Source organism: Salmo trutta, chromosome 13, assembly GCF_901001165.1.
Source record: "Salmo trutta chromosome 13, fSalTru1.1, whole genome shotgun sequence".
Lineage (NCBI taxonomy): Eukaryota > Metazoa > Chordata > Actinopteri > Salmoniformes > Salmonidae > Salmo > Salmo trutta.
Genome location: NC_042969.1, coordinates 53,626,269 through 53,653,736, shown reverse-complemented (window position 1 = coordinate 53,653,736; position 27,468 = coordinate 53,626,269). Strand labels below are relative to the sequence as shown.

At 46.6% G+C, this 27,468-nt stretch overlaps 1 protein-coding gene across 5 annotated transcripts in view; it reads left to right on the top strand.

Annotated features, from left to right (window-relative positions):
* LOC115206027 (uncharacterized) overlaps positions 1–24,610 on the top strand; it is a 58,974-nt gene extending 34,364 nt beyond the window's left edge. For 4 of the 5 annotated variants that reach the window (XM_029772556.1, XM_029772560.1, XM_029772559.1 and 1 more), the window contains 17 exons: positions 1,289–1,389; positions 7,436–7,502; positions 9,116–9,162; positions 10,759–10,909; positions 13,015–13,146; positions 13,433–13,615; positions 13,829–13,921; positions 14,028–14,114; positions 14,324–14,357; positions 14,496–14,573; positions 14,879–14,977; positions 15,415–15,447; positions 15,580–15,590; positions 15,792–16,046; positions 16,276–17,920; positions 18,221–19,376; positions 21,638–24,610. In XM_029772556.1, the coding sequence (XP_029628416.1) occupies positions 1,289–1,389; positions 7,436–7,502; positions 9,116–9,162; positions 10,759–10,909; positions 13,015–13,146; positions 13,433–13,615; positions 13,829–13,921; positions 14,028–14,114; positions 14,324–14,357; positions 14,496–14,573; positions 14,879–14,977; positions 15,415–15,447; positions 15,580–15,590; positions 15,792–16,046; positions 16,276–17,920; positions 18,221–19,376; positions 21,638–23,663 (6,198 nt within the window). In that variant the 3' untranslated portion in view covers positions 23,664–24,610. The remainder of the gene's footprint in view (positions 1–1,288; positions 1,390–7,435; positions 7,503–9,115; positions 9,163–10,758; positions 10,910–13,014; positions 13,147–13,432; positions 13,616–13,828; positions 13,922–14,027; positions 14,115–14,323; positions 14,358–14,495; positions 14,574–14,878; positions 14,978–15,414; positions 15,448–15,579; positions 15,591–15,791; positions 16,047–16,275; positions 17,921–18,220; positions 19,377–21,637) is intronic. The other variant, XM_029772557.1, reaches the window with a different exon arrangement.
* The last annotated feature ends 2,858 nt before the right edge of the window (positions 24,611–27,468 follow it).

Sequence of the window (27,468 nt, the reverse complement as noted above, 5' to 3'; positions counted from 1 at the left end):
TTTGCTTTTCCCAGAACCCCGGTGGCTCTGGAAACAAACACAACTGGAGACAAAGAAAGAAAAAAACATTTTACCATCCAGGAATGTACCCTAGGAGCGCTCCACTCTGCTCGGCTCTGTCAGCGATAGGGTACATTGAAGCCCCCTTCCCGGTCATAACGCCCTGCCATCCCCACCTCTCACCCCCTCCCACACCCCTGTACTCTCACGCATACTTTGTCTGTTTGTTTATTTACACCCGTTTATTTTTGCAATTAAATTGGCTTCATCTTATTTTAGCCCCTCTTTGTTTTTCTGTTGTTGGCTCGTTCTCGCGGGCCAGAATGGTAACTGGGTCTCTGGGTGGACCGCAGCCGCCCTCACGGTTACTCAGATCTCTCTGTTAAACTCAGACCAACAGAATGAACAGCAACCCTGGATAGGATCCTCTGTGGTTTCTCCATCGGGTTGGCATCTGGAGAGAGAGTTGTCTGTAGGATGTGGCTTTATCAGATGGGCTTGTTGGCCACTTAAAAAACATGCTGATTACGGGACTATTGGGCCCTGGAGGCCTCTGATAAAGTGCTGACAGCTAGCCTATATAAGGTATTTTAGCCTAACTAATGAACACTACATTGAAGGTGGTAGACTTGTGGATTGGCCAGACACATTTTGAAGCCCCCTTCTTTCTTAAGGCCTTTAGCCCAGCTCGGAATACTCTCTTCCAGGTTTCGCGGAGCAATGTGCCCTGTCGGTAGTGGTACTTGGGGATGTTAGTCTGTGTTTTGGGGGGTGGGGGCATATCATACTCATGAGACTAGAGCATGGCTTTATTTCCCAGGTCAGAGAGAGGACCACGAAAGGAAAATAGAAAATATTGTAACAGCGAGGCCTTTACCACTGTATTAATTGCTAGGTTTGCTTTCTTGGGCTTCTCAGTGCGTTTACAGTAAGGATTGGTGTAGGGCTCAAGTATCCTTTTTTTCTCATGAAGAAAGCCTTCATGATAATTCAATTTCAAGTGACCGTAAGATAGCTATCAGAGAATCACTTAGAAGAACTAAAGCTACTTCGCTGGGGAGGGACGAAGAAGGAACTTTTGTCCATTTGAGCAACTATATGAAGTCAGAAACAAACAAACTTCAAGTATGAATGATGAGATTATGATGAAGATTGTATTTTGTTTATTTTGTCAATAAACATACTGACGGGCATTTGCATAATCACATTCACAGAATCTCTCCCTCGCTCTCTCTCCCTCTCTCTCTCTCTCTCTCTCTCTCTCTCTCTCTCTCTCTCTCGCTCTCAGGACTACCTGGGTTGCATCATTGACTGTGGGGACCTGCCGCTCAAGCCGGAAGACGTCAGCACTCTGTTCTGCAACATTGAGGACATCTATGAGTTCAACAGGTGGGTTAGTGTGTGTGTTCTCTGTCTCTGTCTGCTTACATGTTAGACCTACTTCATCCTCACTGCTCGCCACAGCTGTTAGACTGTATCAGCCCTGAACTGGGGTCCTCGTGCTTTTGTGTAGATCTTAGCTTCTGTCCATGAAAATGTTGCAGGTACGCTACATCTTTCATCCCAGTGCAATGTCTAATTGGTGATCAATGCTACCACTTACCATCAACGAAAATTGCAACTTTTTCCATTTTATTCGGCTCAATTTCACTCAGCGCTGATCCATGTAAAATTCTACAACTATGGTGGTGAAAACTCTCCTGCAGCTACCCTTAAACCCTACCCTCCTTTCTCCTCTGCTCCATGCTCTCTCGTCCTCTCTCTCTCTCTCTCTCTCTCTCCCTGTCTCTCTCTCTCTCGCTCTCTCTGCCGAGGCAGCTTGTGTACAGGCTGCAGCCTGGGTGGCAGTGATGTCCGTTTAATGTGCTGCAGACACAATGGCTGGCCCAGACCCCAGGCCTCCACCAGACAGACAATGTGCAGACACAGAGAGAGATAGAAAGAGAAACAGAGAGAGATAGAGAGAGAGAGAGGGGTGGGAGAGAGAGAGAGAGAGAAGCAGGCAAAAAAAGACTGAGAGAGACTTGGAATAAGTGATACTATCCAGCGAGCCCAGTTATGGTCACAACAGCTCTCAAGGTTAAGGTATACGTCTTAAGTCATGGCTCACCAGATTTTACATTCCATAACCAGAGAGGAGGCTTGAGATTGCTTATATGTGTGAGATGATGTTCCGTACACAGTGGCACGGCAGCGTATCTGAGATTCTCTCCAGCTAGATGTTTTCAGATTGCTGTTTACACTGAAAGTAGAGATCCATTTATGTTTCCTGGAAACCGTTTACAGGAGGGTAGGGAAACAACCATTTGGCTCGCTATAGTTGCTCAAGCGATTGGACTTTGTTTAACTGTAGCCTGATTTTCATCATTTCCCCGTTTCAGGAGTGATACATTGGTACAGTATTTCAGTTTATTTGCCTGGAATAGCGAATGTGTCAATGAAAAGCATCAATCATTCCCATGTCATTAGTTCAGTTCATTCAGTGATGGGAACGTTGCGGAGGGAGAAATGGCAGGGATGAGTTTGGACCCGGCGGCTTCCAGTGAAGCCCTGGAAAGAGTATCGCTCATATTTTTCCTATTTCCTCAACGCTCCTCGCCCTGCCCCCCTGCTGACACTCTTGTTTTCACACTTCAGTCTCAATGCTCGTGCCAAGTCGGCTCTTTTCATTACATACCTCCCCCTACATGAGTAAGTGCTCCTAACCTGCCCCCTCCTTCTCCAAATCCAATATGGCTTCCTGCCCCCAGTTATCATGGGAAATGGCCTCACTGTTGCAGAAAGAAACAGAGAGAGAGAAAGAGAGAGAGAGAGAGAGAGAGAGAGAGAGTGAGGGATTTCTGCCGTCTGCTCCAGGCTCTGTGCAGAGTAACTCATTGCAGTACAGTAGAGTATGTGCATCAGTGCCAGGGGTTTATCCCCATCGCTCGTTGCTGTGGGGCTAGCTAGGCCATAAATTACATTTGTTTGTAATGAACAGAATGAGAGCAGTCAGTTCCCAAACAGGCTCCCAGGGAGAAAAATAACAAATTGTTTGCTAACTCTCTTTTTCTTTTTTTCATCACTCAAAGTAGCCCACTGTTCATCTGAGAGAGACACCAGGATCGATTTCACCTTTATCCTCTTCTTGCCCCAATAAGTAGAGAAAAAAATCTGCCCTTTTCTCCCTCGTCCTTTCTCTTGTTCTGCCTTTTCTAAATCTCATCTCCTCATCGCTGTGGTATGCAGCCCCTGTATCCTCACTGGTGTTGTTACGTCTACTTTCTTGGCCTGTTCTCCAGGCAGCACACTGATGTCGTTCGCCGTGGCCCGCCGCGGTGGACAAAGCCTGGGGTTAGAGTTCTGGACCCTGCTGTGAGCCGACCGCGGCGAGAGACAGGGCACAGCCTGGTGAACAGTACAGCCAGGACAGACAGACATGCTCTGTACTATTCTAGTAGTTAGTGCGGTTAATCTTGTCCATCTTTATTAGATTCGCGGCTGAGTAGAAACTGTGGCTGAACAGGCCACTAGGACAGTCAGAGAAGTGCTGTAATTGTTTAGTCTGCCATGGAAAAAGGACCCTGCATCACGTATAGATTTATCTCTATGGACACGTGACTATACGTGGAATCGTGACCTGTAACCTTTTCTAACCCAACCCATCATGAGAGACCAAGAGACAGACACAGAGACAGAGAGATTAGTCAGGCCTGAGCTTATCAAGATGGCTTAACCGTCTCTTGCTAAGAATCTCTGCCCCTCCTCTCTTTCGTCTCTCTGTTCCAAATCCCTCATATGGAAAGTTTGCCGGAGACGTTGAATCCTCTGTAGTCTAATACAGCGCGCATGAGAAACACAGAAACAAAGAGACAGAGAGCGATAGAGACTTTACTACAGCACATGAAGATGTTTAATTGCATTGTCTGAGTTCCATGATTTATCTCTTGTGTCTGTCTAAGGCCTGGTGCGAAGCCAGCCGCGACTCACACGCAAAGTACATTTCAACTAGAAACATAGACCTTTCAAAGGAACTCTATTTGTTTTGTTTGCGTGCAGCTGCTGTACTGTAGAATGATAATGAGAAGTAGAGGATCTGTAAGGGAAAGCCTAATAAGAAAGCAAATGTTCTGTATAATATCACGGGTTTCAAAGCTGGCTATTGACAGCGTACATTGATAGTGCATGACGTTACAGTATAAACAGATCAATTACCTCCAGTGACTGTGGATAATGGTTTTATTACACGTTTGGTGTGCCACTACTATTTCCTATACTGCTGGTATTTAAGTTGTGCCATAGAGTTGAAATCAATTGGAATGTGGACGCGTGGCACCATAGAAATATAGAAGTATAATTATTGCCATGATCTGAGAGGCTTTTCCCCGTTCTAGTAATTATATTTCTATGTGTGTCTAATTCATTCCATTTCTCATGGAGTAGACACGTTGCTTGTGGAACGTACAGTAAAGGGCTGGGCTCCGGTGACGTTCAGTCAAGCCTGGTTAGATTCCTGCACTACGTGTGATTTAGACCTCACTGTGACCCCTGCATGCTTGCCTGGGGTCACGGCTCCCATGAAGTCCCACACGAAAGACATAACCCCTCAGCCTTTCGCACCTGACCAGACTGAGTCAGTCTGAGTGCTCAAGCCACCCACCCCTTCACAGTCATCCCTGTGACCCGGAGAAGTCTGCCTGGCTGGGATCCCCCTAAACAGCCCTGGATTCATGCTGTCTGCTTGTATCTGCCGTGGCTCGTGTGGGAGTGGGTGGTGTTGCTGAAGATGTGGTGTCACATGAAAGAAGTTCTCACTTTGAGAGAGGCGGTGAAGTCAGCATGTGACAATACTCAGGGATGGGATTGGGAACACAAGGCCAGCAAGGTTCAAGTGCATATAAACATTCTCTGATGAAGGGATCTAGATAGGTCTCTGTTGCTTTTTGCTGGCACTTACTGTGTAGTTACTAAAGAGGAAACAGACCTGCAAGTGCTTAAATCTAATGCAGAGATCGCACTCCATGAGAGAGGGTTGATTATGAAAGGAGAAAGGAGGGAAGTGAGGAGTACCGGAGGAAAAGAGAAGGGGGAACAGGCAGTATGGAAGGTATTACCTTATAAACACAATGAAAAGAGAGGTTCAGAAGTACGGAAATGGAAAGAACGAAGCAGAGAGACGTGAGGGAGCGCGTGAGTTCATTGACAGTGCGCCTCTCAGGTGACTCCCCTGTTTGACTGTAACTCTTCGTGAAATATACAACTGTAGGGGGATCATCTGGAGGAAACTCCTCTTTCCCCTCACAGTTCACCCTCTATCTAGAGGAGGATCGAATGCACATACTTCAAATACCAGATTGTCGTGTGTCATATTTCACAGGGAAGAACAATACACATACAGTGAGGAGATAAGATCAGTAGGCTTGACTTAAAACTCAAGTTTTTCTCAGAACTCAAATATGGAGCATCTCTGTTAAAAGTCTATGGATGGAGTGTTTTCAAAATGAAAAGCTGGGAAAGCAATTAGTAGGGTTGTTACAAACATAACTCAAGTCCAAGGTCCTGACAGCCAAATACTTTCCAGGGCTTTTGTCTTAAAGTATCAGGCCCTTCTAGTAAGTGCCAAGCCTTAATTAAATCCAACGTGAGGATACAAGTTTGCGAACATGCTGCAGCACTGCAGATGTAGTCTTGTTGAAAGCCCTTTGCTCTTGCAGATGGAGGAAATGTCTCCATGGTGGCATGTTCTCTGTTCCCTCTTTCTCTTTGTCTTTGTCTGTCAACAACAGGATTCCCACATCAGTCAGGACCAGTGGCACTCAGAGACACCCTGCTCTGTGGCCATTTGATAAAAACCACCCATAACTCCCCCCTGCTTCCCCCGAAACCCTAATGACGCCCTCTCACCGCGGAGGGCAGCCGCCAAACAAGCCTCGTCTCCGAGGGAGGAGAGAGCGACACGAAAGAATGGAGGGCTGCGGTTTCACTCTGAACTTTTCCCCCCGGCCATATGAAGGCGAACTCCGGGTGTTTACAGAGCGCCTCTCTGTTTTCCTTCGGAAGAGGGGGGATCCCGGGAGACTGGCCAGTCCGGCGGCCCTGGGCCTCTCAGAGATGCAGGGAAGTTGGGCTTCGCTAATGAACTGAGTGCGGCTGGGCTGCTCATCACGTCGTGCAACGTCAGATACGGGCTGATGGGACCGTGGCAAACGACACCCTCAGTTTCAGCTCACTGTCCAGGAATGTGAGGCTAGTTGTCCCTTTTGAGATGTCCCAGTAACCACTAGAGACGGCCATTACATTAGCTACATCAACCTCCATCCTCTCCTAATCGGAGTCAGAATTCAAACCGTCATCACTATCCCCACTCCCTCAAATCTCCCCTCCTCACTACTATTCCTTACCTTTTCCACACTCTCCCGCCAAGAAAATCTTTCACCGATAATTTTGATTAATTCCGATAGTAAAAAGAGAGACCCTCTGCTCTCTCCCTCTGCTGACATACACGAAGTAGGATGTTAATCAAAAGTTACCGGGTCCTGGAGAGAGGTTGCGTATGTGTTTCAGCAGACGTCTGTCCGTGGTGATGAGGAGGCTAGGGTGAGCTCATGGCACGGGACCAAAGGTGAAACGGGTGCACGTGGTTATTTGACCCTTGAAAGCGAACGCCCACCCACTCTCCCCTGTTAAAGGCAGTCGGATTCAGGTCTGTGTTTGTAAGGTGCGGGTGTTGCGGAGGGGTGTGTGTGGGGGGGGGGGTGTAGTGGGACAGCTGGAAGGGGGTTCTGGTTGAGGTTGGCTGATGTGGAGCCAAGGCTAGATGTGTCCCATCTGCATGCATTTAGGAGATCGTTTGGAAGGATCGGAAGGGGAGACATAAATGAATCCTTTGTGGAAATGGAGTTGGGATTTGGGATCCATCCCTGCCAGGATCGTCTTCGACACCAGCTCCAAGAGCCTCGGTGGAGACGGAATAACAGTCTCCAAACAAATGGGGGTGCTCAGTTCTCATGAACTGTCCTAGACCTTGACAAACTCACATGCACTCATAAGCACTGCACAGTGTCTACTAAGCAATATCTGTGCTGTCCATTTTACATAGCAGTTTATGTGCTCATCATTATGTGTTATGAGTAGTTGTTACATGGATGTTACAGTATTTGACAGTGGTATGTTTTATCATGACTGAGAGCTGTTGTACTGATTTGTAGAGCATGAGTCCCAGGAATGTAGACAAGTTCCATGACCTCTTTGTGTTTCATTGATAAGTTTACATTGCTGCACTGGTGTTCTCATCGCCCATAACTGACCTCTGTCTGTCTGTCTGTCTGTCTGTCTGTCTGTCTGTCTGTCTGTCTGTCTGTCTGTCTGTCTGTCTGTCTGTCTGTCTGTCTGTCTGTCTGTCTGTCTGTCTGTCTGTCTGTCTGTCTGCCTGTCTGCCTGTCTGTCTGTCTCACAGTGAGCTTCTAGAGGACCTGGAGAGGAGTCCTCATGCGGCTGCCATTGCCGAGTGCTTCGTTGAGAGGGTGAGTCACCACATTGCTATGATAAAGCACAAATAACCAGTAAATTCACATTGCACATTTTTGGTGGGTATTCCGATGACCTAAACCAGTGATTCCCGAATGGTTGGTCACAGCCAGCCCCTGTTGGGTCATGGCTTACGACTGTCTAGCTGTGTAGGCTAATATGTTGCTTGTGTACAGTAGCTATTTTGTTCTCTGGATGCAGAGCGCTGTTAAAATATCAAGCAAACAGATCGTGTGAAACAAACTTTTGTTTTCGGCCAAGTAGAGAACCACAGCTGTTTGAAGTGGGCCGCTGATATTGGGCATTGTGTCAGAGGAAATGTTTGTACTTGGGCTATGTGAGTGTGTGCAGGCCCATGACCAGAGAGATGTTGTGATTGGTTCTGGTTCTGAAGCAGTGGTGGCGGTGACCCTTCAACTCATGTGCTCACTACAGTTGAGTGGGTCTGCACACCCGCATGGTGCCGTACTGTAGTCACCTGAGTAATGACACTGAACCACCGCTGATTAAACAGGAACAGTGAAGGGTCCAACCGACCAGGGAAACAGGCTCTCCTTTGTGCCGGCTGGGTGACTGGCCAGCGTCTATGTCTCTGACTCCCAGGGTATGCCTCCATATGTGGGGCTGCAGACTGACACGCCTGACCCTGCCAAAGCTGGACCAAGACGCAAGAACCAGAATCCCATTTGTGGTCCAGGATCCAAGGGTGCCTATTCTTAGTCCCGTCTCCAGCCTGTACTTTCCTCTTTGGCGCCCAGACCCTCTTATCCAGCAGGTCGCTATGGTTCTCTGCTATTGAATGGTCTACTGTTGTGGTCAATTATAGATGGCTGTAGTTCTCTGCTATTGAATGGTCTACTGTTGTGGTCAATTATAGATGGCTGCGGAAATGCGGAGTACATTTGATTAAGCCATTACCGGCAAGGTTATCCTGGGTTTTGCGATGCTTCTCTGAGCTAGACTAACCTCTCTAAACGGTGTGAGGACAACGGCCCCACGCTACTGCGGAGTGGAACGTGGGAAACGCAGTTCAAATGTGACCGTTTCTGCTTGGAATGAGGCCATACGTGCTCTTAGTTTAGGTGCAGTAAGACACTGGGTCTGCATGGAGTCAGCTGTAGCCTGTAACAATTTACCATCTGCTAAGCTATGAATCTCAAACCCTATACCTGCTGGCCATATGTACGACGCAGTGGTAAAGACAAGTATACATACATACACAACTGTTTTGGAATGTAACATTCAGTTGATCTCACAGAACCATTATCTAAACCTACTTAAATATAAAATGCAGTTATTTTCTCATTATTTTGCTTTCTTAGATGAGATGTTTAGATGAGATGTTTCTTGGATGAGAATACATGTTTACATAAGTCAGGGAATGGGGTTTTGTTACGAGATAAAAACAAAGTACTTATTTCTGAGACCTGGAGGCTGACCCTCGTGTGAGGAGAGGTGTCACATGATCACAGGGGGTCTCTCAGATGACAGTGATTTGTAGCAGAGGGAACATGGAGACCAAAGCTCGGTGTCGCTGGTCTTTCTCACCTGTCTCTCTTCTCCCCACTAATGTAATCGTTTTTCTTTGGTTTCTCTTCCTCTTGTTTAGAGCGAAGCCTTCGACATATATACCCTGTACTGTATGAACTACCCCAAGTAAGTCACGCACACACACACACACACACACACACACACACACACACACACACACACACACACACACACACACCGCTATACTGATGTGCTCTTGGGGCTGTCATTTGACCTAGATCATTGAATGATAGCTATAGTGAAGTGACCTGGGGTGAGAATGGAATGAATTCAGTACAGTGGACAAGTAAAGTTCAAAATACACATTTTCATTTGTTATTACAATAAGTATACAATGGTATATGATGGTGGGGGGGAAAGAGTACAGTTGTAATCACCATCCTTTGTGGAGAGACATTAGAGAAAGAAAAATGACTTTAATGGACATTGAGCACATTTACATGCACCAGTAGTAATTCGATATTAAACTGATTGTGGCAGTAGGTCAAGTATGGCATTAGTCGTGTAAACACCTCACTCTGCTGATCTTAATCGGCGTAAGGTCAAAATCGAAGTAAGCATAAGCCAATTAAAACACCTGATTTTCTGAGCAATCTTTCAAATGATTAGGACATGTAAACACCTTAATCGGCATTCCAGCGGTGTATTTGATCTGCCCATGGAGTCCTGAAAAACTGAAAGTATGCATCTTATAAATAGTTTTGACATACAAATGTCCGAACTCAGAATCAAAAGGTCTTCGCAAACAATAACATGGCCACAGTGGTAGAACGTTTATTTTGATTAGCGATTTTGTGCATCAGCCTGATTACAGATGTGTCATGTAAACAGGATTATTAGAGATTATTAGAGAAATTCTTCTTGAAAAGCACGTCAACATTTTAAACAAACTATTATATTAACCTGACTGTCCACAAAGATCACGTTATTGTGTGCATGTAACCGTGCTCAGGGTCTTGATTAGCTTGAACTACTCAGTGGTCGGACTGACAAGTGAAACTAGGTGAATCCAATGAAAGACTATGGTGACTGATTTAATGATCGCGGTAACGATTCGGTCACTGGCCAATCAGGCTAACTTACAGTATATTGTGCGTGTGAAATACAAACACGTAACGAGCATTTTAGAAGCAGCATCTTTCACGGCACATCTAATCCCACGGGCCACTACTATTTGACTGGCAGATGTTTGAATAGCACTGGATCGCTGCCCGTCACCATGAAGATGTGGTGATCTACACGTGCTCTGTATAAACAGCCTTTCATGTGTCTGTCACAGAGAACAGAAACAGAATTAGATTTGTTATGAGACGTCGACGGTGCCCTGGCCCTTTACCTGAGCTGTGTGCATTCATCCAGGGATGTCTTAAAAAGACCACGTTCATAGCTCATCCGAAAAGATGCTGTTAACAGATATCAGAGCTTTTGCCTGAGAAAGACATCACAGTCGGACAGCGAAGGGAATGAAGCAGAATGTTTTAGTGTATGTAAATAGTTGCGTTCAGCCAAAAAGAGGCCCCTCTGAAGGGGGGGACCGGAGGCATACGCTGAACACATTACTGTACACTTTACCATAAGATGAAGTGCAGTCTGGCATAGTGATGAGCCAACTGATGAGTCTTACTGTGGACCCCCCCCCCCCCCCTCTTCCACACCCAACATCCACCTCCACCCCCACTCCTCCTGGATCTCTTTCCCCAGCTCGGTGGCTGTTCTGAGGGACTGCATGAAGAACAAGAGCCTGGTGGGCTTCTTCCAGGAGAGGCAGACCACCCTGTGCCACTCCCTGCCCCTGGAGACCTACCTGCTGAAGCCAGTGCAGAGGATCCTCAAGTACCACCTCCTGTTGCAGGTCAGTATGGGTCATGGACTGGGTCAGAGAGACAATATGATGATACTGATACAATACTATCAATGTCAAACTTATTCAGAGAATACGACTATGTACAACTACTTCATATTGTACACAGAGGAAAGGTACAGGCCCCATTGTAGACTGTTTCCTTTCACTCCAAATCATCAGAAATCATCCTGTTTCTTACTCTGCACTCCTTGCCTTAATTGGTGTGTGATACTCAGCAGACCAAGGGTACAGCTAGCGAGTAAATGAAGCATAGAGATTCTGTGAAATTAAATAAGGATCCTATCATTAAACGCAGACTCACAACTCATGGCATTTAACTAGCTGTGTTTGGACACTGATCAACGACCTAGGGTTCTCTCTCCCACCTCTGTGGTGGTTATTCTCAAGTATGGGTAGCTGTAGCCCAATGTGGTATGGGCGAGTGGGTGTATGGAAAGGGAATCAGCTCATTTCAAAGTTGATAAACCAGTGCGAATGAGGGAGTTATATTAACCTGAGAAACGGTGCGCTGGTCTATGGCCCCATTGGCCAGTGACATGAACGGGCAAAATCGAGCAATAATCTGTGCCGTTCTATCACGTTGTCAACAAGACAGCATGCCGCATCGTCCAGTAACATACAACATCTCTTTTCCATAAAATATATTGTAATGACATAAAAGGAAAAGAGACGGACTCCAGGTGTGCAGGTCAGAACACAGGTTTATTCCTAAACTGGGCTATTGTTGTGGCCACAGCCCACACCGCTAAATACCGAACGTACACAATTACACCATGTCGGGTTAAGGGTCACCCCCATAAGAACAGATCAAGGCCCGAACAGAAAAGAGAGAGAGAGATGAGACAGCAATCCCTATTTATGCATTTCCAAATCCCTCGGGATTACCCATCATACCCCCCACCCTTTCCCTCTGTCCTGACACATTCAACCCCTGCTAGTAGCCATGAGAACCATAACACACCCACGAACACAGAACCGGGTCGTTACATAATGTTTGAGTTTTCAAACTAGTTTTCATTGGGAAGGCAGATTAAGCGTTTTTATCAAAAGCAATCACTTTTGCACGTGAAAACACAAAATCCTACTCATTATCCACATGCTTAATCTAACCAAGGCTAGCCACTTTTGTCTTGAGACAACTTTTCCTTGGGCTTTGAACGGAGCATCTTACTCACACCCGGGCCAGATAATCGAATCCCTTCATTGACTAGTGCGCCGGTGTTGTGTGGAGCAGCTTGCCGACACGAGGTGCTCCCCATTGGGCAGCTGTTCCAGTGTTGCAGGCTAACGTGGCCATATTTTTTTTTACCTCCTATGATTTTATTTCAAGTAGGATAGCAGCCTACACAACAAATAACTCATATTGAAAACCATCTAGATGTCACCTTGATACATACAACATCACCGAGACACAATGTCCTTCGCTCTCGCTTGCCAAGCACTACTGTCCCGCAACGATGTGGGAAGTAGATACCTAGTAGCCAATGTTAGGGTGACAGTCACAGTAAGAACACACACATGATCAGTACTTTTAATAAAAAATAAACAATAGTCAGTTTTATAACAAAATGTTAAATTATTGGTGTAAAACTAACAGTTAAATTTACAACCCAGACTCATTCTCTGGCTTCAAAACAGAAGTTCAAACTCTCGCGGTACAGTAGTTGCCTTGTTACTCCTTTTCCTTTCGACACACCCACTCGCCCATACTCCGGTCGCCATATTGGGCCGCAGCTTCCCTTCTCGTTATACTGACACTAACGCTTCGAACACACCGACAGTATTAATGTGCAACATAGGACGCCTGGATATATATTATCATCTGGATATGTATACAACAAAAGTTCAACATTCACTGTCTGCTACCATTTCTGTCAAGCCGTCTACGCAGACAGTTTGACGTATCCGTTCAATAAATCCAACGTATGCGCCACACCGAACGCACTGCAATTGCCTCTGCAACGCAATGCTGCAAGGCAAACGCAGGGTTTCATTGGAAATCAATGTAATTCTGGTGTACCAAAATGGAAAACACTGACGGTGTGATCGAAGCATAATAGAAACCTAACCTCACTATCGCCCCCGTGTGGCAGGAGCTGGCCAAACACTTTGATAAAAGTGACCCTGGCTACGAGGTGGTGGAGGATGCCATCATCACCATGACAGCCGTGGCCTGGTACATCAACGATATGAAGAGGAAGCAGGAGCACGCCGTCAGGCTGCAGGTATGGACCACCAGTCAGACTCTACCCAGTCACCCACTACAGCAGTTGTCATTGAAAATGTAACAAAGAAGTTAGCTTTTGTTGCTGATCATAATCTATGACTGAACTGTCTGTAGAGGTCAGAGGTTAAAAGTCAAAAGAGGTTAGAGGTCGCAGAGGTCTTTGGACACCTCAATCTCCACTACATCTGGAGATCTTTGGACACCTCAGTCTCGACTACTGTTTTTGAAGGTCAGAGGTCAAGCTTGGGTTAACACAAACACTGTTTTTCTTTTGGCTCTGGCAGGAGGTTGAGAGCTTGTTGACCAACTGGGCAGGTCCAGACCTGAGTGGCTTTGGGGAGCTGGTGTTGGAGGGCGCCTTCAGGGTTCAACGGGTCAAGAAGGAGAGGGCATTCTTCCTCTTCGACAAGATGCTGCTTATCGCTAAAAAGAGGCTAGAGCATTTCATCTACAGCACCCACATATTTGTGAGTGATGTGCGGACACCGGAATGAATTGATCAGATTATTGTGTTTCTGTAAATGCTAGGAGCATGTATCATTAGAGATGACACCTACACCAATCAAAAAAGTTGAATGTTTTTGTTGCTTGATTCTCTATCATGTACTGACACCCTTATTTCCCCTCCACTGTCTTTCCTCTCGTCTTTCCCTCATCTCTCTACCCTTCTCTCCCGTCAGTGCTGTAATCTTCTTCTGGTAGAAACCATGAAGGACCCCCTGTGTTTTAAGGTGTCCGATCAGACCATCCCCAAACTGCAGCACATTGTACAGGTATGAGTAAACCACTATCAAATTACAAGTGAACCACTATCAAAGAACAGGACATTGTATTGTGTCAGACCAGTGTACTTATACTACCCTCCTACCCATGTTACAGACCAAAAACCAGGAGGAGAAACGCCTTTGGCTGCACTACCTCAAGAGACTGATAGTGGAGAACCATCTTGCCTCTCTACCCCAGAAGGTAAGGCTTATTGTACATTACTGTAAATGTTGCCGATATGAATGGCAATACTTTTCAGCCAATATCACACTGAAGGTTGTGGCTAAACTGAAACAGAGAATATTGTAATCACTCTGTTAGGATGTGCTGCCACCTTGTGGCTGGTTATAGTTACCGCAAACACTGTCACAAGTTGAGCAATCGTTGAAATACCTGTATGTATTTTTCAGGCAAGGCAGGTACTCGGTGACAACTTCTGTCAATGTGAGTTTCATGTCATTTCAAACCATCATACATTCATACACCTACACTTTTCACTTTCAATTTACACTGTATTTGACACCAATTGTGCACAGTTTACAATCATGCACAACTCAGTAACTCGCAATTTCTTTTTCACAGCTCCTCAGTTTGATCAGGATCATTTAAAAAAGTCATCTCCGAGATGCGATGAATACCATCGAGGGAGACGCCAATCAGGTCAGGACAAGCCATTCTTACCTGTAATGCACCTAGTATCTCATTTGTATGTGAACGACTTTTTGTTTTAGTTCAAAACACTTTTATTTCTGTTGGATATCTTTACTGGTTTTAAGCACATTTTTTACCCCAAAGTCGGATGAGGGGGATGGCTTCTTCTTTGTCATAAATCTAACAAATAACAAAGCAATTTTGCCATATGCCTGTCTGGTCTGTGTTTGCTGAGTTAAATTAATTCTGTGTGTGCGTGCGTGTGTGCGTGTGTGCGTGTGTGTGTGTGTGTGTGTGTGTGTGTGTGTGTCCAGAGCCCCCAGAGTTCATCTACACCCCAGAGAAGGCCAAGAAGAGTCTTCCTCTGCTGCTGGAGGGGAACCTGTCCTATCGCCGCGGCAGGAGGCAGTCTGGTGAGACTTCATGTCTATAGACCAGGACCTGTGTCCACAAAGCGTCTCAGAGTAGCAGTGCTGATCTAGGATCAGTTTAGCATTTTAGATCAGAATGAATAAGATTATATGGACAGATCCTAGATCAGCATTCCTACTCTGAGACACTTTGTGGATATAGGCCCAGGGCCCACATACATGAAGAGTTTCGAAGCAGAAATGCATATCAAGGATCAGTTTTGCCTTTTAGATCATATTTGAATCAGATTATATGGACAAGGAGGACCTGATCCTAGATCAGCATTCCTACTCTAAGACGCTTTATGAACAAGGGCCCAGAGAGGAATCACCCACTGCACAGGACTTGGACTAAACATACAGAGCTTGAAAATATGAATTCATAAATGTAATCATTGGAAATGACTCATTCTTGAATGCTTATGGCTGTTTCTTTCCAGCTCCAACTAAAGACTTCGAAACAGCATATCATGGTGAGAATTTTCTTAAAGGATGTGTTGTGCTTCAGTCTGTCAGGGCTGAAATATTTGGTATGTTTTTAATGGAAAGTAAAAACACCCTTGTTTGTTTCTCCCCAACCATTCCTATCTTCTCATGGAATCCAGTCTCTTCAAAGGTAAGCTTGATTCAGACTGGTTTTGCCCCTATCCACCCACACAACTGTCATACACATCAGATGATATCTCATTTGCAAGAATGACTTGACAATAATTACTATGAGCAACACCTTGTTGACATTGGAAATGCTATTTAGTAGTACACCTTCCCTTCCTGACATTCTCCATCTCAGTGTTGATGTTCATGTCCATCTCCACAGGCTGGCAGCGAGGGGGAGCTGTGTCCTGGGGCAGATAGCCTGGGATCCTCATGCAGCACCAACACCCTGGCCTCCACTGTGATGGAGGTGGAGGCTGAGGCAGAGCGGCCGGACCCCTGCCCGGGCCTGGAAGAAGAGGACCTACCCCCCCTGAGCCCCCCGCCCACACTCTCCATCACCGAGGAGATCATGCAGTTCATTAACCAGAGCCGCGTGCGAGAGGGCATGGCCGAACTCAAGCCTGACATAGTATGGGTGGGCTATACTGTCTTTCACAATTCACACACTATTAAACAGCTGCCATGGATTTAAAGCAACCTGTGTCACTTGTCTAGTCACTAGACGTTAGTGTCTAGTTTTATGAGCTATCAATTTCATGTCTATAGACCAGGACCTGGTCTATGCTGCATTACTTCCCCATGTACGTATAGTAGGAGCTGTGGGGATGACTGCCTTTTTTGTGTCTGTTTCTGTCTCGCCACAGGATTCACCCCTGGATGAGTCTCTGGAGGACCAAACAACTGAGCCACATCCATGTCCAGTTGTTCAGCAAGGAAATGACCTGCTGCTTGCTTCCCCTACGGAGGATACTTACGAGTTGCAAGACCCCCATCCCAATAGTGCAGAGGAGATGACAGTGCAACTGGAGGGGAGCAGAACCAAAATGGAAGACCAAACTCTTCCACCGTGTCTGTCCAGGGAATCCTCAGAGGAAGGTGGTTGTGAAGAGGGAGAGTCAACACCTTTGCCAGCTGATGTTATAGAGGAGATGCCTCAGGAGGAGAGCACATCAGCCAAAGAAACCGGGACAGTTGGGGAAAGAAATGCATTAGAGGTGGAGGACGAGCAAACGTTCGAAACCTCGACGCCGCTCTCTCCTGTAAACCTCTCAGGCGAAAGGGAGAGGGAGAAGGAACTCTGCTCTGACCTCCCCAACGAGGACAAGCCCTCAGAAGCTCCTCTCTCCATCCCAGAGCACACTGTACAGAGCCCTCTGGCGCCCAAGAAAGAGACCCAGCTCACCAGGTCCGACAGGCAGATCATCGAGAAGATCCGGAGCTACTACGAGGCGGCTGAGGCCGAGGCAGGAGACGCAGGAGAAGGTGACAGCAGCCCCACCCCCAGGAGAAACAGCTTCTCCCTCATCATCCCCACCGGCCTGGTCAAAGACTCCGTGTCCCGCTTTGCTGTCTTTGGCCACCAGGACAGCCTGTGTGACTCGGAGAGCGGGCGCTCCGATGGGGGTGCAGAACCTGAGTCAGAGCTGCCCTCCCCACGTCCGTCAGTGCCTGACCAGGGAGAGGGAGCCCTCAGCCCAGAGTGTTCCTCTACTTCTGCTGCTGGTTCCCAGGAAGATCACAGCCAGGCACCAGGTCAGGGTGAGCCTGCTGTGGAGGAATGTAGCTGGTTTGAGCCAGTTAGTGAGCTCCTGCCCTGCACAGAGCTGATGAAGGATTGGAAAGAGAAGGAGAAAGTAGGATCCGCTGTTAGCACAGAGAGGGAAATCATACCAAACCTGTCAACAGACATCACCGAAGGGCCCTCATTCAGCGACGAAGCAGCCAAAGTGATCACAAAAGACCAGCAGGTAATCAACGGCCACGGACCAAGTCCAAGTGATCCGGACGCAGAACCTAAAGAGGCCCAGAAAGATTCCACTGTCCTTCCACCTACAGGCCTTCATGACAGTAAGACCGCCCCAGTGTCCCAGGCTGGGTGGGGTAGAATCATAGACAGGAGCTCCCTCACTGGGAACCTAGAGGGCCTACCCTGCCAGATCAAGGTGGGCTGCTGGTCCCACCACTGTAAGATGGTGTCCTCCAGCCGGGCCCTGTACGAGAGAGCAGCGGTCGCAGACGTGGCGGGGATAGGCCTGTTCGAGGCCAGCCCCGGTGATCCATGTCTGGTGGAGAACTCAGAGAGGATCCTCAGTAAAGTTCAAATGCTGGCTCGAATGTACAGCGCCAAGGCCAGCATCATGAAGGTGCCACTTCACCACAAGAGGGTGTGTGTGGGTCGTGCACCGTGGACCGTCACCACCAGGCACAGTGTCCCTTCTCAAGCCCAGCCGCCACAGCAGCATCAGGAGGAGAAGATTACAGTAAAAAGAGCTCAGAGCCATTCCACTGGTCAGTACCTTTAACATCCTGTATAAATGGCTATGATTTGATTAGATAGTGTAGTAGTGAGGATATCTAAAGACTTGTTGGTGTCTTATTGTTGAATTTTCTCTGAGTTATTTTAGTAAGCACTGCTAAATAATGGAAGAACACATATAAACTGTGATTTACCATGTTTGATAGGGAAAGTAAAGCCTTCATATGGTTGGTCAGGAAACACAACAAATTAAACATGAAATGCAAAGCCTCCATATTGTTTATCAGTGAATGACAGTGTTTAGGCTGATTTTTGGGGGGGGTTTTTTACAGGTTGCCAGGAGATGACTTCAGTTTCCTCAGAAGCCCAGCTCTTTGGCCACATCCTTGTCAGCGAACAGCTGTCCCCCACCTACCGCCAGCAGGAGAACAACTGCGCCCTGACCGGACCCAGGGACAGTGTTTCCAACCTGGGATCCACATCCATTGTCTCTCCCCCCTCCTCCCCTCTGACCACCCCACCAAAAACCACTCAGGTTGGGCCTGAGGAGGTAGTGACAACTGCTCTGGAGGGGAAGCTTATGGAGAACCAGTCTGAGGAAGTAATCTCAGGAGCTGAGATGCGGAGGCCTCACCCCAAGAGGGCCTCCCCAGTCCAGGAAGGCCCCATCCAAGGGGTAGGGGTGGAGGTTCCAGCTGATGGTTATCCAGGGACCCCAGAGAGGTCTGTGAATCTCAGCAGGACTTGGGCAGAGCAGAAAGGACATAATCTGTACTCCATTAGGGAAGATCCTGCTCTGGGGGCAGCAGCAGCCTCTTTAGCAGACCCATGTGGGAACAAAGACAGGTCTCCAGGGGTTGGAGCTGCAGAGAAGCTGCTGAAGACCATTCAACAGCAGGCTCCAACTGAACCAGAGACAAGCCAGGTGGTGAAGCCAGACGAAGCCAGTTTAAACACCAAGATAATGTCGCCTTATGTGGCCAGTAGGGCTGAGAGGGGGAGCTCACTCCAGATGGCCCCTGGAGTGAGCAAAGCTGAATCCACCAAAGCCAAGTCACAAGATGTCACTCTAGATGATCGGGATGTTTCACCTGCAGCACCAAAGATTTCCACTCACATCTCCGACACATCTCCCACACAACAGAGGTCCATCTCTGGGATAACTGAGGGGTCAAACCCCTTAGTGTGGCGTGCCACTCAGTCAGCCATGACTGAACCCATGCAAGCAACATATACATCTGGTCAGAGAGTCAAGGAGAGTCAAGTCCCAGAGGATTCCAAAGGAAAAGAGGGGGACATGGTTCCCCGTCCGTGGTCATCGCTCCAAAGCCTGAAGCCTACATCTCCGCAAGGGGTGCAGTCCTCTGACTGTCTGCCTAAGTTCACCAGCCAAAGACCACCCAACCTGCACCTACCCACTACCAAGGGCAGAAGGAGCCTTCCTATGAATTGGAACGGATCAAACAACGGCACACTCCCCAGCCAAAGGTACAGTATTAAATAGTACATAATACAGTAGTAACACAATTTCACCGGTCCATAGCTTCATTCTTCCACTAAGAGTTCTTGTAGATAATAGGCAGAATCTACTACATACCCATGGCAAAATGTAAAACTGGAGAAAGATTAAAGGAATGTGCCTCTGACCGGAAGTGTGCAAATACTGTTTCCTGTTTCTCCACTAAGAGTTCTGAAAGAAATTCTATGAATCAGATAAAACAGTGTTATTCACAGAGTAGATGGAAAGAAAGCATTTTACAGTGTCTTCGTAAAGTATTCATACCTCTTGACTTATTCCACATTTAGTTGTGTTACAGCCCAAATTCGCAATTGATTACATTCTTTTTATTCCCTCACCCATCTACACACGGTACCCCATAATCAAAAAGTGAATACGTTTTTAGAAAGTTTAGAAAATTTATAAAAAATGAATGACAGAAATATCAAATTAACATAAGTATTCATATCTCTGTGTCAATACATGTTAGAATCACCTTTGGCAGCAATTACAGCTGTGAGTCTTTCTGGGTAAGTCTCTAAGACCTTTGCACAACTGGATTGTAGAATACTTGCTAATTCATCTTTTTAAAATTCTTCAAGCTCTGTCAAGTTGATTGTTGATCATTGCTAGACAGTCATTTTCAAGTCTTGCCATTGATTTTCAAGCTGATTTAAGTCAAAACTGTAAATAGGCCACTCAGAAGCATTCAATGTTGCCTTGGTAAGCAACACCAGTGTTTAAGGTTATTGTCCTGCTGAAAGGTGAATTTGTCTCAGTGGCTTTTGGAAATTGGAATTAGGTTTTCCTCTAAGGTTTTGCTTGTGCTTAGCTCTATTCCGTTTTTTTTATTTAAAAAAAACTCCCTAGTGCTTGCCGATGACAAGTCTACCCATAACATGATGCAGCCACCATGCTTGAAAATATGAATACTGGTACTCAGTGATGTGTTGTGTTGGATTTGCCCCAAACATAACGCTTTATATTCAGGACATAAAGTTAATTTCTTACCCACATTTTTTGCAGTATGACTTTAGTGCCTTATTGCAAACAGGATGCATGTTTTGAAATACTTTTTATTCTGTACAGGCTTCACTCTGTCATTTAGGTTAGTATTGTGGAGTAACTACAATGTTCTCCTATCACAGCCATTAAACTAAACTGTAAAATCACCAAATCCCTAGGCGGTTTCTTTCCTCTCCGGCAACTGAGTTAGGAAGGACGCCTGTATCTTTGTAGTGACAGGGTGTATTGATACACCATTCAAAGTGTAATTAATAACTTAACCATGCTCAAAGGGATAGTCAATGTATGCTTTTTCTTATTTTTATCCATCTACCAATAGGTGCTCTTTGCGAAGCATTGGAAAACCTCCCTAGTCTTTGTGGTTGAATCTGTGTTTGAAATTCACTGCTCGATTTATGGACCTTACAGATCATTGAAATAATGTTAAACACTATTATTGCACACTATTAGTCCATGCAACTTATGTGACTTGTTAAGCACATTTTTACTCCTGAACTTATACTTTCTGAAGGCACTGTAGATGCAAAGTATGTGAGAAGGCCCCTGACATGGAAATCACTGTGTTTTGTCATGAATGTCCATCGCTTTAGAGGTTGTATTGAGTGGGAAAATGTTCAAGAGATCCTATTTGGTTGTATAATAAAAATAAAAATAAATAGTTTTATTTTATTTAGTGTACATCGCAGCTAAGAGCCAAATTGCATATACAAATGTACAAACGTACTATCAAAGTAGCTTATTTTCACAAGACTGAGTAATCGCTGCCTGCACTCCTCTCCTCTCAATTCTGCTTCTCCTCAAGCCAGGTTTTGTGGCAGTGGCATTAATCAGTCCCTCCAGGGTTTCACAGGGATTTTTAGTGATAATATGCATGGCAATATGCAATGATTTAGTTGAATTTGTAGCGAAAATGCACTGACGGGGAAAAAGGTTTGTTAACGTGTGGCTTGATTGAAACATGTTCTGTGGTGAATGTGCAATGATTGGTTGAAATTCCTAGCCCTCTTTTTGTACTGCGTTGATTGGTCAGTTCTATGCAATAACATTGTGATGATTTGGCTTTTCTATGCTGAAATAGTGCAGTGATTGGTCAAATTTGCAACCCCTCACATATTGTGTGTGAAATTGTTGATTTTGCATAACAAATTGCCATCACAGAATCCTGGAGGGACTGATTAATCAAGTCTATTCATTTCCTCTTCTCTATGCTTTCCTTTGGTTATAGACTACCACCTTCTCCACTGAGGTCCAGAGAGCCAGGCCAGGATCCATCGCTCCCATCCATCCATGCCTCAGGGTTATCCCCCGTCAGACGGCCTTCCTCCCAGCCCTCACTGGAGAGATCAGCCACCATGCTTCCAGGCATTGGCCAGCCCATGGATGCCAAGCCCCCCTCTGCCTTCAGCCCCAGTCTCCACCAGCACTCTCCCTCCCCCATCAGGGGACTCCCCTGCTCCTCTCCCACCCCTTCTGCCTTGACCAAGTCCCTGGCTGCCTCCTGCATCAGCCAGTCCATCAGCCAGAGTCTGGCCAAGAAGAACGCTCGCCTCCAGGACCAGGCCACCCCTCCCCCAGACAGTCCAGCCCCTCTGGGTCCCGCTCCCACTGCATTCCCACTCAGGATGAGGTCTCCCTCCCCCAAACTCACCTCTGGCCCCAGCGGCCCCCCTCTGAGTCCTGGCTATGCCCATGCTTCCTACTCCAGAGATGGGAGCCAGCCACCTAAGTGTCCCCCTTCCCCTCTCCGGTCTACTTCACTCCGCTCCAGCCCATGCGCATCCCCAGCCCCAGCCCTGTCCCCCCCACCGTACCGCAGCCAGCGCTCAGTCTCCCCAGCCCCCCCAGTCAGCCTGCATCCCACCGCCTCTTCCTCTGCCTCTCCCCGGCCCAGGCCTGCTGCCCTATACCAGCCACGTCATATTGGTTTGAATGGAAACAGCAACAACAATAATAACAATAACACCACTAACGGAGGATGGGTCGCGAATCACCGGAAGCCACCGTTAGCGAGTGCCAATAGTATACCCCATCCCCATGATCCTCTTTGGAGTGGTTCTACTCACACTCTCAACAGGGTGGCAAGGCCCTTCTCTGCCTCGGAGCCCAGCTCACGAGTGCAGTCCCCGTCCCCCTCTCCCTCCCCATCTCCATTCAGCAGGATCTGCTCCCCTCCCCCAGTCCAGAATCATACAGGCCCCCTGATGAACAAGCCCCCCAACCCTAGAAGCACCCGGGCAGGAGGGGCTTACCCCTTCAATCACCTGGGCCTCTCCCTGGAGCTCCCCAGGGCCTCCTCAGCCTGCTCCTCAGGCATAACCTCGCCTCCGCCCATTGGGGTTCCTACCAATATCTGGGGAGTCGCCGCTCCTCAGCCGCAGAATGCCAAATTGGCATTTCCTTTCTCCTCCATAGCCTCACCAACATGGATAGATGTTTTTCCCCCCTCCATTCAGAGAAGTTCCAGCACCACCTCCCCTACCCCATCTGGTTTCTCCCCATGCTCTCCAACCCATTCTCGGAACCTACGGAGGACCAAGGGAAGCAGCCTGCCCTTCCTTAGCCTGGCTGACCGACCACCCAGTCCAGTCAGGAATGGGAGGGGGTCTTGGGGAGAGAGCGGAGGGCGCAGGTCTGTGGGTGCGGAGCAGGAGTCTGGGTTGATAAGCCCCCGAGGGGGATCCTGCTCCTATAGCAGCTCCTACAGTGGCTCCCCATCCTGCCTCAGCCCTGGGGCCTTGTCCCCTGTCAGACTGGCCCCTGGGAAGAGCACCCACGGCGAGCAACACTTCACCAGCATTGCCTGGCCCGACGTGCGAGAACTCCTGACCAAGTATGACAGTGGGGACAGCCCTGACCAGAGTGCTCCGACCTCCCCTGTCTGGCCTCAGGATGAGTGGGGTGACCCAGACCTTGGGGAGGACAGTTGCCGGAGCCGCCTGATCTGTGCCTATGTGCCTCGGTCCTCCCCAGCCCCAGACATGGGCGCGCCCATCCAGTACCCTCACAGGAGTGAGCCAAAGCCAGAGGACACCTCCTCAATGCAGGCAGCCAAAAGGACTCTAAAGACTAGCTATGCTACCACTGTGAACCTGCAGATTGCTGGCAGTGGACGTATCACTTCCTTCAGCAACACCCAGGTGAGCCTGAACCAGACCTTAGCCCCCGTGGTAGACAGCCAGGGCAGACGGAGGGTCAGCATCAATGCCTGCAACCTTACCCTTCCCATTCCCCAGAACTGCAAGAGGCTGTGAGGGGCTGCGACTGGGGGACTCCTCCAAGGTGCCTTATGCCTCAGTGAAAGTCTAAATAGGCACTTTACCCTGAAACAGTGGTGTTCATAGGGATCCTATGAGATATAACTCCAGGTAATATGGTAATGAATTACATTAGACTTATTGGACAGTAGACTGAATCACCTGTTCTTCCAGATGACAATCTGACAATGTCAGGGATTCTGCAACCAAATCCACATATCACCGTCTGGCCACCTATATCACTGTCCAACAGGACACCGACTGAACCCAGTGTCGTTTTTCTTAGTCTTTTTGTTGTTTGTTCTTTCAAAATAAATTCTGTTTATTCTGTTAAACAAAAAAAAAACGATGTCTTGTTCATCAAACTCCTGTGTTTGTGCTTGTGGCTGGCATGGTAAAAATTGTCAATTTTTTGTAATTTATGAACTAGTCTTATTTTGTCTGCATTTCTGGCACTTAATTTTATGTCTTTATTTTGCACAATGTCCTCAGCTGTGTGTGTAGTTAAGACGTGTCTGTGAAGGTAGCTTTTATTTCAGACCAAATCGTGATGTTGATGTTTTTATGTGTTCTAACCTATGTAGTTTTATCAGTGGTTCATGTTGAAAGAATACATGATTTATTTGGTTACACAAGAGCAGAAAATAAGGGAAAATAAGAGCAACAAATTTCAGGGAAAACAAAGTGCAAGAAAATGAATAGTGACTCAACCAACATGCATTTTTATTGCTACACAACACAGTGTCTTCAGGCTACATTGGCCCGTTTTGATAGCATAGGCCTAACTACTTTTTTAAGTACAGTATTTAAATATCAGATTTGAAATTATGTGAACTCCTGTGGTCAAAAGACTCAAAGAACAACCACTGTGTCTATTACTGATGTGCATTTCAGTTATTTGTACTCCAATAATAATAATAATAATAAAAATATTAAAGACCCTTTAATGTTGTCTGTCTCCTTTTAGAAATCCTTAAATTATACATTATGATATCGATTAGTCAATATCCTGGAAAACATAGCTATTGTTGTGGAAATGCACCACTAAGGACTCAAATTCAAAGTAAATGAAGAAATCTTTATTATCACGTCCTGGAGAGGTTCACGAACTCAATACAAGCCCGATGAAAACTCTGAGAAGGGAGTTCCCTTTCAGTCCTTATATACTGCTACACATAAAAGTTATAGAACCATGATTTACATTATTCACCATGAACGTTGATTCCTGCATGTGACTGATTGATTGATACCTGACGAGGCTTCCTCTCTCAAAGCTGAGACCTTGTATCGCGTATTTAGTCCCAGATATTTATTTTATTTATTACTTCACTTTTATTTAACCAGGTAGGCCAGTTGAGAACAAGTTCTCATTTACAACTGCGACCTGGCCATGATAAAGCAAAGCAGTGCGACAAAAACAACACAGAGTTACACATGGGACAAACAATTGTACAGTCAATAACACAATAGAAAAATCTGTATACAGTGTGTGCAAATGAAGTAAGGAGGTAAGGCAATAAATAGGCCAATAGTGGCGAAGTAATTACAATTTAGCAATTTACGCTGGAGTGATATATGCAGATGAGGATGTGCAGGTAGAAATACTGGTGTGCAAAAGACCAGAAAAACAAAAACAAATATGGGGATGAGGTAGGTAGTTGGTTGGATGGGCTATTTACAGCTGCAGCAATTAGTAACCTGCTCTGACAGCTGACGCTTAAAGTTAGTGAGGGAGATATAAGTCTCCAACTTCAGTGATTTTTGCAATTCGTTACAATCATTGGCAGCAGAGAACTGGAAGGAAAGGCGACCAAAGGGGGTGTTGGTTTTGGGGATGACCAGTGAAATATACCTGCTGGAGCGCGTGCTGCAGGTGGGTGTTGCTATGGTGACCAGTGAGCTGAGATAAGGCGGAGCTTTACCTAGCAAAGACTTATAGATGACCTGGAGCCAGTGGGTTTGGTGACGAATATGTAGCGAAGACCAGCCAACGAGAGCATACAGGTCGCAGTGGTGGGTAGTATATGGGGCTTCGGTGGCAAAATGGATGGCACTGTGATAGACTGTATCCAATTTGCTGAGTAGAGTGTTGGAGGCTATTTTGTAAATGACATCGCCGAAGTCAAGGATCGGTAGGATAGTCAGTTTTACGAGGGTATGTTTGGCAGAATGAGTGAAGGATGCTTTATTGCAGAATAGGAAGCCGATTCTAGATTTAACTTTGTATTGGAGATGCTTAATGTGAGTCTGGAAGGAGAGCTTACAGTCTAACCAGACACCTAGGTATTTGTAGTTGTCCACATATTCTAAGTCAAAACCATCCAGAGTAGTGATGCTAGTCGGGCGGGCGGGTGCGGGCAGCGATCGTTTGAAGAGCATGCATTTCGTTTTACTAGCATTTAAGAAGCCACGGAAGGAGTGTTGTATGGTGTTGAAGCTCGTTTGGAGGTTTGTTAAAACAGTGTCCAAAGAAGGGCCAGATGTATACAGAATGGTGTCGTCTGTGTAGAGGTGGATCAAATAGTCACCCGCAGCAAGAGCGACATCATTGATATTACAGAGAAAAGAGTCGGCCCAAGAATTGAACCCTGTGGCACCCCCATAGAGACTGCCAGTGGTCTGGACAACAGGCCCTCCGATTTGACACACTGAACTCTATCTGAGAAGTAGTTGGTGAACCAGGCGAGGCAGTCATTAGAGAAACCAAGGCTGTTGAGTCTGCCGATAAGAATACGGTGATTGACAGAGTCGAAAGACTTGGCCTGGTCGATGAATACGGCTGCACAGTACTGTCTTTTATCAATGACGGTTATGATATCGTTTAGGACCTTGAGCGGGGCTGAGGTCCAACAGTGACCAGCTCGGAAACCAGATTGCATAGCGGAGAAGGTACGGTGGGATTCGAAATGGTCGGTGATCTGTTTTGTTAACTTGGCTTTCGAAGACTTTGGAGAGGCAGGGCAGGATGGATATAGGTCATATATAATCAAGATGGCACCGATAGATAGGGCAGCCGTGCTTCTAGCTCCTAAGCAACTTTGCAGTATTTTGTTTAAATGTGTTATTTCTTATATTATTAGTCTAGAAAATCTTTTGTGTTGTTACATACAACCGGAAAGAACTTTTGGGAGCGATGGTAACTTACCAGCATTACCAGCATTACGACCAGGAATACGACATTCCCAAATTGGATCCTTTGTTCGTACCCCCCAGGACAATTGAACTGATCCAAAACACTGCTGGTGGAGAAGAGGTAGACCTACTCAGGAGGCATGCACACCACCCACCGCTTCCGAGTATATTACTCGCTAATGTTCAGTCTCTGGATAATAAAGTTGACGAGCTCAGGGTGAGGATCTCCTTCCAGAGACACATCAGGGATTGTAACATGCTCTGTTTCACAGAAACACGGCTCTCTCGGGATATACTGTCTGAGTACGTACAGCCAGTTGGGTTCTCAGTTCATCGCGCAGAATGGAATAAAGATTTCCCCGGGGAAGAAGAAGGGCGGGGGTGTATGTTTCATGATTAGCTACTCATAGTGTGATTGTGATAACATACAGAAACTCATGTCCTTTTGTAAACCCAACCTAGAATACCTCACAATCAAATGCTGACCGTATTACCTCCCAAGAGAATTCTCTTCTGTTATAGTCACAACCGTGTATATTCCCCCTCAAGCCGATACTACGACAGCCCTCAAAGAACTACACTGGACTCTATGCAAACTGAAAACCACATATCCTGAAGCAGCATTTATTGTTGCCGAGGATTTTAACTAGCTAAGCTAATCTGAGGAAAA